Source organism: Tasmannia lanceolata, unplaced genomic scaffold, assembly GCF_043159265.1.
Source record: "Tasmannia lanceolata isolate RefF3 unplaced genomic scaffold, GAP_Taslan_0.1 ptg000003l, whole genome shotgun sequence".
NCBI classification, from domain to species: domain Eukaryota; kingdom Viridiplantae; phylum Streptophyta; class Magnoliopsida; order Canellales; family Winteraceae; genus Tasmannia; species Tasmannia lanceolata.
The window spans coordinates 59,093,396-59,104,182 of record NW_027518680.1 but is presented as its reverse complement, the minus strand read 5'-3'; the positions used below and the strand labels follow the sequence as shown (position 1 = coordinate 59,104,182).

Genomic DNA, 10,787 nt, shown 5'->3' with positions numbered 1-10,787 from the left:
ATGCCAATCTAGTTAGATGGCTTTTTTTTCTAGTGCAAAGGATGGTGATATTGTCATGCTAATCTATTTTTTAAGGGTTTGATGACTGACTAGGTTATGGCTGGCAGCATAGAATATAAATAGGTTGTGGCTGGCACCATAGGTTGATCCTAACCCTCCGATCCATAGAAGGTTAGGATCAAGTGATCAACCCTCTAACATTCAGATCGGTAAAAAATGTTAGAGGGTTGATCACTGATCAACCTATTAAAATGATTTTTGGGGCACAACCTATTTAGGTTGTGAGCCATCTAATGGACGGTTTGGATCATCCCGCGGTGCTAGTCATACCGCCCTCATCAAAATCCAGTGATAACATTTCCCAAAATAAACGACTGTTTGAATTTGCGGGTGACCCGCGGGTTGACCCGGCCCACCCACGGGCCGTGCGGGTCACCTAAATTCTGACCCGCAAAAATACGGGTCATTTCCTGACCCGACCCGTGTGACCCGCACCCGCATCACCTGCGGGTTGGCCCGGCCCGGCCCACCTGTGGGTGAGGAATTTAAAGTATCTCCTTTAGCTTTGAAGTGCCCAGCATATCTAATATTCTCTTTGTATTTTACTATCGATTCTATTGGTCCTGATGAATTCACTTTGCATCTTTAAGATATGCATCCACCCAAGAGTCTCTCGCTTATTGTTTCACTTCAAGAAATGTGTCAGTCTTGAGATATTTGGTGAACATGACCTTGACCGGTAAGGATTTAGGCCCTGTTTATTTTGGATTTTGAGAACTGATTGTGAGTCCAAAACTGATTATTTGACTCAAATTTACGTTTGATTTCAAAATCCAGAACACAGGGCCTGGTTTTGGAGAGGTTTACTGATCCCTCTTTCAGATTTGATCATTTGTAGGAATCCCATTCACCAAGCCATCATTTGAAAATTGTTAGAGAGGGATGAAATGGGGGTTATCAAGTAAGTCATCGCACAAGGCATTTCGCATATGGGCTGTTGCATTTGAGTGGAGCCACCTCAGATGAATAAATCAAATGACAAAATCTGCTCCTGTGAATATCTATCGATAAAAATCACTCACCCTTTTCTTTCAGCATTTTTCCCATGTGTTAAAATACTCTGCAATGCTTCAACTGATGTGGGTTTTCTTTCATGAGGACGAAATCACATATTTCTTCACGGGTTTCAAGCTATTAGGTTTCCCAAGTGATGTGGGTTTTCTTCCATTCATCTAAAACTCTCTTATTTCTTCATGTTTCAAGCCCTAATTTGCTTCATGGTCTAAGATTGTAAGTTATTCAATAAAGGGGGGCTTCCCCCTCAATTGTTTAAATCCAAATTTTCTGGGTTTTTGAGTTTGGAAGACCCCTTCAACTGGTCACTGATATTGAGCTCTCTTTTCCAAGATTAGTCTTTCTCTTACTGTTCTAACGTTGAGTTTTCATATTTTATTACTTTCTCCTTTTGGTTTGAAATTATGATACAAGTATTAAGGAGTTCCTCCTCAATTTCCATCACACCAAATGGGTTTCCCTCCCCACACCACTTAAGAAATCACAAAAATAAAAAACTCGTAGGAGCTTTATACTGTAACCTAGATTTTAGTTCAGCCAGAAGAAAAACAAGTAGAAAAACTGCTGTAAATAATGACTTAGAGAAATATGGTAATTGGACTGGAATCCTGCCACTGCAAATTAAAGCAGTGAAATGTGGATTTGGGTCTGCAAGAAAAAGGGGTAATTTTGTCAAGGTTGTTGGTTTTGAATCTGGGTTGGTTTGTGAAGAAGAGGAACTCAACAATTCAGTTCAAGAGAAAGAAGAAAAACTTAATATGAGTGCTGATGAACAAAGATTAGAACATAGAATTGGCCCATCTTGTCCTATTCTAGAGGGAACTTTATGTGCTTTTGATACCAAGCTTCATTTTTTAGAGGAAAGGGATGAAGAGGTATTATCAAAAAGGATGTTGACACTAAGCAGATCAAACAAGGTTAGGAGTGCATTAGAATTGTATATGTCAATTGAGGCGTCGGGTCTTCGACCCAGTATACATGCTTGTAATTCTCTCCTTTCGTGTCTTTTGCGAAATGGGTCTCTCAATAATGCATTGAAAGTGTTTGATATAATGAAGGAGAAGGAAACAGTTACAGGTCATACATATAGCTTGATCCTCAAAGCAGTTGCAAGTGCTCAGGGTTGTGATTCCGCTTTGAAAATGTTTGTAGAATTGGAAGGGGAACGAACGTTGAAGAGGAGTTTTGATGCTGTTGTTTACAACACAATGATAGCAGTTTGTGGAAAAGCAAATAATTGGGTTCAAATGGAGGGGCTGTGGAGAAAACTTAAGGAGGATGGTTATTGTGGAACAATGGTAACTTATCGAGTGTTGATCAGTACATTCGTACGATGTGGTCAGACTGAATTGGCACTTGATGCTTTTCAAGAAATGGTTCAGAATAAACTAAAACCATGTGAGGATGTGATGAAAGCTATAATTGGTGCATGTGCAAAAGAGGGAAAGTGGGCTTTGGCACTTGATGTTTTCCAACTTATGTTGGATGGTGGGCTGAAGCCAAATGCTATTGCATATAATGCATTGATCAATTGTCTTGGGAAAGCTGGGGAAGTTGATCTTGCATTTAGAATTTATAATCTAATGAAATCTTCACGTCATGTAGCTGATGTTTATACATGGAATGCATTGCTTAGTGCCCTGTATAGGGGAAATCGATATGCCGATGTCCTTCAACTTTTTGAGAGCATTAGAAGGGAGAAAAGCTCTGATTTGAATGCTCATCATTATAATGTGACTCTAATGTCATGTCAGAGGCTTGGTTTATGGGATCGATCCTTGCAACTTTTGTGGCATATGGAAGCAAGTGGAATTCCAATTTCGACTGTGTCGTATAATCATGTTATTGGTGCCTGCGAGGCTGCAAGGAAGCCACAAGTTGCTTTGCAAGTCTACAAACATATGATCCATCAGAAACGCAACCCAGACACGTTCACTTATTTGTCATTGATAAGATCTTGCGTTTGGGGATCTCTATGGGCTGAAGCGGAGGAAATCCTTGATGTAAGTTTCCATTTCTTGACATGTTACATTATCTACATATTTTTAGTTTTCCCTCTATGATAAGTAGAAAGCATCTGGACATCCTATCAGCTATTCTTGTTTCCTAAATTCTGAGCCAAATCTTTCACATTCCTATCAGCTATTCTTGTTTCCTAAATTCTGAGCCAAATCTTTCACATACCCACAATTGAGTCTGCTAGCTTTGCTTCTTGCTGTTCTTTTGTTTGTTAAAATTCCATTACTGTTCCAAAAAATTGTTCACTCAATTGTTCATTTCTTGATTTTGGGGAGTTAACATATTGTAGATATCAAATATCAAAAGGTTTAGTTTATTGATGCCTCTTGTTGTAAAACTTTGACAGAAGGATATGGATTACTAAAAACGAGGGCGAGGTAGCAAAAAGTAGAAAGTACGCTAGTTTGAAACCCAATAGTGTCTGCAACTCATTATTATGGAGTGGGATGTTGAGTAACTGGGAGTAGAATATTCATGCAACTATAGAATAGATAAAGAAGCTCTCAGAACAGTAACTTTTATTGATACCACAAAATTGGCAGATTACAACTGCACACAGGAGACAAGTTGTCGCTTGACGTGATTACAATTTCTGTATTCCATAATAGGCAATCATTAGCATTAATTTCTCTGTATTCTGTGTTGTGCTCCTAATATAGATGGTCAACATAATATGCATTGTTTTGGAGTGGATGGGTCACCCCCCTTGTATGTGTTTATGCCCACCACACCCACACAAATTGGTACCCATGAATTTGTTTTTCTATCTTATAATTTTTTATTTATTTTTGCAGTATGTCACGCCAGATGCATCTCTTTATAATGCACTTATCCATGGCATGTGCCTACGAGGTCGAACCACATTGGCAAAGAAGCTGTACAAGCGAATGCGCAACAGCGGGCTTAAACCTGATGGTAAAACATGGGCATTGATGCTTCAGCACCTGCCAAGGGACTCCTAGATGGTAATCAGGTAACCCATAAATGAAGAATCAGAACCCATTTCTAATGTAAAAAGAAAACGCTTATCTATTGTCAAACTGATGTAAGTTGTAACTAAAGCAAAATGCGACAGCATATAGTGATTGTGTTTGGAAAATGGAATGAATGTCAGCTGAGATATTTTGCTTGTACAAATAAATAATAAGAATCATTATTCTGAAATCGAATTGAATTATTATCACTCCTTGAAAATTTTATGATTTAAAAAAAAGTACTAGAAAATGATTTAGAATATAGGAAAAGGCAGGCACTACATGCTTGTTCCGAATCACGAACAAAGTTCCCAGTCGTTTTTGCATGTCCTCCACTCAGCTAATAGTGAGGCGTATCAGCTGGATCGATCCAGAGTGGAGAGATAGGATTTTGATCACTTTCCCCTTGAGGGTGATTGTACTTGCATCTTTTGATTTTGTTTGGGTGTAGCCCTTGAACATCGCTTGGTCAAGGTTTCTAATAAAGGTTCTCCATTAAAAAGCAAATTCTCAATCTTGTTGGTGGCATGGTTTTAAATTTCCCCAAAATGACCGAAATATTTCCATTTCCATCCCCACTGAAACAAAATCTATATGATATCGTTTTCCATTCATGTCTTTATTTCCCCGAAATTTTGACCAAAATTCTTGAAATTAGACCGAAATTCCCAAAATTTGACGGAAATTCTCAAAATTAAACCGAAATTCCCGAAATTAAACCGAAATGGCCGGAACAAAAAAAAAAAAGAAAGATGTTATTCTTTGCATTCCATCCGTTTCGTTAATGTAGAGAATGGTATTTGACAGGCAACCTCATTGAACTTCACAGTAAAATAGTCGTATCTTATGCATGGGATGTCAGATCGACATGGGACTAATAATACCTCGTAACTCTATGGGTATTGACATAGAGTTGGGGTCCTTAGATGGGCGACTGGTCATTGTATTTTCTTATACTTCATTACATTGTACTTCTTTATTGACTATAATGTTCTAGACATGTGCGACAACGCAAGTCACTAGGTGTTCGATGTGAATAAGCCATTATAGACAATTTTGTTATTTATGTGATGGTTTCTTAGTATGTATTTGTGCTTATTATAGCATTTCCTAAAGTTTCGACTTAAAATTTCATCATTTGCATAGGTTTCCATGTCTCCGTGAGTTTACAATATTTCCACCGAAATCAAAATGTTTCCATTTCCGTGCCGGCTGAAACCAGCACCGAAGCCGAAATTTAAAACCTTGGTTGGTGGAAGCAAGATGGGACCTGCAGAATGATTCATAAGCCAATTGACATATTGGTAATGAATCCCTTCACATTCACTTGTATGAATAGGTATTTGTTCCCGAATCAGAATGAGCATTATATCGCTGAACCAGTTGTCTTGAGGAAATAAGATATGGGTCAAATTGACCATAATCTTACATTTCATGACAAATTGTTAATTTGTGATAAATCATGCTAGGTAAAAACAGAAAAAGGAAAACTGAGTCCTCATTTATGACTGATCCCAATCACCAGGGCAGTTTTTCCTTTCCGTACCCCATTTTTTTACCGCATTCTAAGAATCCCAATGAGAGTGGACTCTTGCTTCTACCACCAACTGACCATCAAAGTGCGATGCGAAAATCTGTAATTCAATCGATAGAGCTTTTGCTTCCACCACGTTAGAATTCGTAGTGCCAATGGGATGACATACTGGAAATCAATATGTTTTAGCTGGCATTAAGAGTCCTCATACAATGAGAGAGGACTCTTTGCATTCTCTTACTTCTCATTGAATTCTGTCTGAAAAAAATTACTAGCAGATGCTATTGCCACTGCAACCACCCATCTTGTAGGTCATGAATCTAATTTTAGAACAATGGCCTTTTCTTAGATTTTTATTTTTTTATTCATGTGTACATGTAAGATTATATACTAGGACTGGTCTATCATGCTATGCTTTTACCAACAATGCTCACTCTTGTTTATTGTTTATGCTATAGTTTGTAAGCTTACTACAACTGTTTTGTGGGAAATGAATGACAGCTTAAACTTCAGACTTTTGGTTTTGGAATATGCAGAGATTTTAGTTATCCCAAGATCCTAATGGTACGGCAGTTGCCGCTATGACCTGAACAGCCATTATTATATTTTTTTCTGAAGGAATTTTCTCAGCAGAGAATCCTACAAAGTTATATTCAAACAATATTGCTGTAATTCAAGTGTTAAAGTATAAAAGATAAATAACGCCTTGCTCTAACAGCTTAAGCGATTGGAGAAGTTGGTAAGTTAACTTGGTATCAGAGCTCTAGGGCATGGATGCCTAGGGTCATTTTTTTTTTTTTTCTTTTCTTCTTTTTTCCCTAACCCTAACCTTAACCTCCACCTCCATCTTCTCCATCCCTAACTCTAACCATAACCCCTCCATTCTTTGCTACAGTACCCGCTACAGTACTGCTACAGTACCCGTTACAGTACATCGCTACAATACTGCTACAGTAAATCGCTACCGTTCCTGCTACAGTACCCTCTTTTCCCCACTCTTCCATGCCCTAATCTGATCCATCATAATCTCTTCTTCCTCTTTTGGGTCATAGCTATGCCCTAGATTTTCTTGCTCGGCTTGATCACTATCTTCATGGTGTTGTTCTGGATTTGTACTTACATCGTTGCGATGTTTGTGGCTCAGAGTTGTCTCAACTTTGTCTTTATGTCGTGAGGCTATCTCATGCCTCCCTTATGCATATGTTGTCCTCACGAAGCCGCGGTCTATTAGCTTGCTTATAGTCTTCATCCTTGTCTCTACTTGCTCGTTGTTGGTCCTCTTCAGTCTTCTTCCCGGTCTCTTATGGAAGATACCCCTCGTATTGAGGACCCTATTATTCGTACTCCAGCTATGGCTACTAGTTCCCAGCCGCGTCAGGCTGCGTCATCGTCTTTGTCTTCGGTGGATGCGTCATTCCCACCGATTACCACTTCCCGTCTTGATGGATCCAACTATTTGACTTGGAAGATTGCTGTGGAGACATATCTGAAGGCCCGACAAAAGATTTCTATTATTCGTCGTGATCCCCCTCCTGAGACTGACCCTACCTTTGATGATTGTGATGTAGATGATGCCCTTGTTCGTACACTTCTATGGCAGAGTGACCTCTGCCATTGCTAGCACCATGATGGATCTCCCTACTGCCAAAAAGGTATGGGAGCACACTGCGGCATTAAATTCTGGTGAGGGGAATGTCGCCCATCTCTGCGACACTTATTTGCGCTGGATGGGTCACAGGCGCAGTGATTCTACAGTCCATGATTACTACATATAGTTTGTCTCCTATTGCCAGCAGCTGGATGCTCTTATGCCTCTAACCACTGATCTTACCACGGCAGCCAGACAGTGGGATCAGCTTCGTGTTGTTCATTTCCTTAAGGGTCTTGGATCAGAGTTCACTCATCTTCGACAACAGATTCTTGGGTCTAGTACTGTACCCACTCTTCAGGAGGTATTTTTACGAGCTCAGCAGTATGCACTTGGCATTACTGTTCCTACTCCCGTGGATGTCTCGACTACTGCTGCTTATGGAGTCGCTGACCGCCCTTCCCGAGGAGGAGGCACTTTTGGTCGCGGCTGTGGTCGAGAGGGTGGCCGTGGAGGTCGAGTTCGGCCCTATTGTACTCATTGTAGGTGTGAGGGTCACTATCACGAGACATGCTTTGATCTCCATCCTGAGCTGCGTCACACTCCAGATCCTCGCCAGGGCTGTACTGCACATCTTGCCCTTCCAGATTCGCCTGCTCCTATTGACAACCCCTCACAGACACCACTGGCTACTCTGACAGATCATATGGTCGTCTCTCGTGCCGACTATGATGAGCTACAGCGTTTCAAGTCTGCCAGCCGCCCTCCTACTGCTGGTCTTGTTCAACCAGGTAGTTCTCCTGCTTCGTTCCTATCTAGTTCTAGCTCCTGGATTATTGATTCGGGAGCATCTCATCACATGACGGGTACCCAGTCATCCTTACCCAGTCATCCTTACATGATTTTCATCATGTTGTTTCACGTTCTGTTACTCTTGCTGATGGGAGTACCTCTCCTATCACTGGTGTTGGCAGTTGTTCCCCTTCACCAGGCGTTACATTATCATCTGTGCTCTGTGTCCCCAAGTCACCTTTCAGTTTACTTTATGTTAGTCAATTAACAAAGCATATTCATTGTTCTATCTCATTTTTTCCCTCATATTGTCTTTTTCAGGATCTCTCGGCTGAGAGGATGCTTGGCTCGGGCCGTGAGGTGGATGCCCTTTATCGTCTCAACTGCACTCTGTCCCATCCGATTCTACATGGCTCGGTCGATGCATACCAGTGGCATTGCAGTCTAGGTCACCCGTCTATGGAGCGTTTACGCAGGATTCCCTTCGTTCCTTCTTCATCTGTTAGGTCTTTTCAGTGTGAGGCCTGTGAACTTGGGAAGCATCATCGTGTGTCATTTCCCTCTATGACTGTTAGTCGGGCTTCACATCCTTTCGCTCTTGTTCATTCTGATGTATGGGGTCCTGCGAGGACTACCTCTTTATTTGGATTTCGCTATTTTGTGGTCTTTATTGATGACTATTCACGTATGGCATGAACTTATTTAATAAAATATCGTTCTGAAGTTTTTTCTGTGTTTCGTGATTTCTATGCTGAAGTTAGTAATCAATTCTCATGTGTTATCCAATGTCTTCGCACTGACAATGCAAATGAGTATTTCTCTTACTCAAATGGTTTTCAGGAATTCCTCTCTTCGCGAGGCATTCATCATCAGTCCTCATGTGCTCATACCTCTCAGCATAATGGAGTGGCTGAGAGGAAGCTTCGCTCCTTATTAGATGGGGCCCGGACACTACTCTTTCAGATGCGGGTCCCTAAGACTCTTGGGCTGATGCTGTACTCACAGCATGCTACCTGGCGAATAGGCTTTCCTCTTCGGTCCTTGGAGGCACCTCTCCGTTCTCGATTCTCCGTCCTACCTCTGACCCTTTCCCTCTTACACCTCGAGTTTTTGGCTGTCTCTGTTTTATCCACGTTCTTGGGTCAGGATTAGATAAGTTGGATCCTCGGGCCGAACGGTGTATCTTTCTAGGTTACTCTCGGACCCAAAAGGGTTATCGTTGCTACAGTCCTCGCCTGCGACGATCATTTTCTCGGCGGATGTTACATTCTTTGAAACTCAATCTTTTCTCTCACTCTTTACTCTCTCTTTTCTCTACCTCTCTCAACATGGTATCAGAGCCAAAGGTCTCGAGTTCAAACCTCCTGGATAGTAAAAATCCACATGCGATGGTCGGCTCAAAGTGGGACCACATGTGCCACGTGTTTGCCAAGTGGGCCACACATGCGGGGAAGTGTTAAAGTATAAAAGATAAATAACGCCTTTCTCCAACAGCTTAAGCGATTGGAGAAGTTGGTAACATCAAGTAAAAGTGATATACTCCCTTTAAGACCCAAAGATTCTAGCTTGATTGGAAGCCAATTACCAACTCAAACTGAAAAAGTAAAAAAATAAAATAACACTTCTTGTTTGATTCCTCATTTTGCTTTTAGAATGCCAAAATCTACACCACAATGGGGGTTCTATATAAGGTACGGCTGCCTCTAGGGTTCTACATAAATGCCAAAACAATTCAGTTGCTTCACTACCATATGTAACATTCACAAATCGTGGAAATCCCCACTGGGTAGCACAAAGAATGGCTCATTCGCCGAATCACTGTAATAATGAAAGCAAGTTCTTCCATGCATTGAATCAAACTTCAAATTATTTACTACTGCTTGTAGGAGCTTCTGAACACAGCTGATTTTTTCCATGCATTGCAGCCAACATAAGGGGAATTTGTTTATGAAAACTCAAGACAGCTGGATGAACAGATCGATCCAAAACTGTGTTGCGTGGATTCTTTGCCCCCTATGTAGAATCAGTGTCGACACGTTTCCACACGCGAATCGGACATGAATTCGCGTGGGATGCACCTGGATTCTTGTTGTAGCTGTGTCCCGCACGAATCCTATTTTTTCGGGTGAATCCGACACATCATTGTCTGTTTTAAAATCCAAATCCTGTATATTTTCCTTCTAAAATTATTTTCTTTGTAACTTTTTAATATAAAAGCACAAAGCACAATCCTTACTCTTTTAATACAACCCCAGCGCCTCGCCCCCCCCCCCCCCCCACAAGACTCTCTCAATGATAACTCCAACCCTTCCACCCTCAAAATTTTCAATGGGGCCCACATTGTTTGAGAGAGAGAGAGGAGTTCCTACTCCACAGAGTAGATAACTTATCTACTCTGTAGGCTTAAAATATAATGAGGGCCATATTGTTTGGGTGATCCAAAGCATTCATTTGATGGGCCCTGACATAGATAGGGTGTGCCCAAGTAATCAGCTCCGTAGGATCATCGCAACTGTTCGATTTGTGGAGGCAAAAGTGGACGGGTATAAACCTTCACAAGTCTGTCCATTTTTGCTTCCACAAATCGAAGGGCTAGGATGATCTTATGGAGCTGTTTATTTGGGGACACCCTATCTATGTGAGGGCCCATCAAATAAATGCTTTGGATCACCCAAAGAATGTGGCCCCCACTACGGAGTAGATAAGTTATCTACTCGGAGGAGTATGAACTCTTTTCTCTCTCTCACACACACATATTTAAATTTTTAATTTTTAAAATTTATTTTATTTAATAAAAATAGCCACA

The 10,787-nt window shown here is 40.9% G+C and overlaps 1 protein-coding gene across 5 annotated transcripts; it reads left to right on the top strand.

Moving 5' to 3' along the window:
• Positions 1–967: 967 nt before the first annotated feature.
• On the top strand, positions 968–9,987 carry LOC143857085 (pentatricopeptide repeat-containing protein At3g29290-like). Of its 5 annotated transcripts, none has more exons than XM_077367376.1 (3): positions 968–3,077; positions 3,888–4,066; positions 9,907–9,987. In XM_077367376.1, the coding sequence occupies exons 1-2, from the start codon at positions 1,479–1,481 to the stop codon at positions 4,053–4,055; spliced, it is 1,767 nt and encodes a 588-aa protein (XP_077223491.1). In that variant the 5' UTR covers positions 968–1,478; the 3' UTR covers positions 4,056–4,066; positions 9,907–9,987. The 5 variants fall into 5 exon arrangements, with proteins under 5 accessions (XP_077223491.1, XP_077223485.1, XP_077223480.1 ...); XM_077367370.1 differs by lacking the exon at positions 9,907–9,987 and adding an exon at positions 8,303–8,571; XM_077367365.1 differs by lacking the exon at positions 9,907–9,987 and adding an exon at positions 5,280–6,061.
• Positions 9,988–10,787: the final 800 nt, after the last annotated feature.

What these genes read in the sequence shown, in the direction of transcription:
- LOC143857085 (XM_077367376.1), top strand. Translation starts at nt 1,479, where the DNA reads ATGATACAAGTATTAAGGAGTTCCTCCTCAATTTCCATCACACCAAAT. An exon ending in AAGCGGAGGAAATCCTTGAT is followed by an intron (nt 3,078 to 3,887) that starts GTAAGTTTCCAT and finishes TTATTTTTGCAG; the next exon opens with TATGTCACGCCAGATGCATC.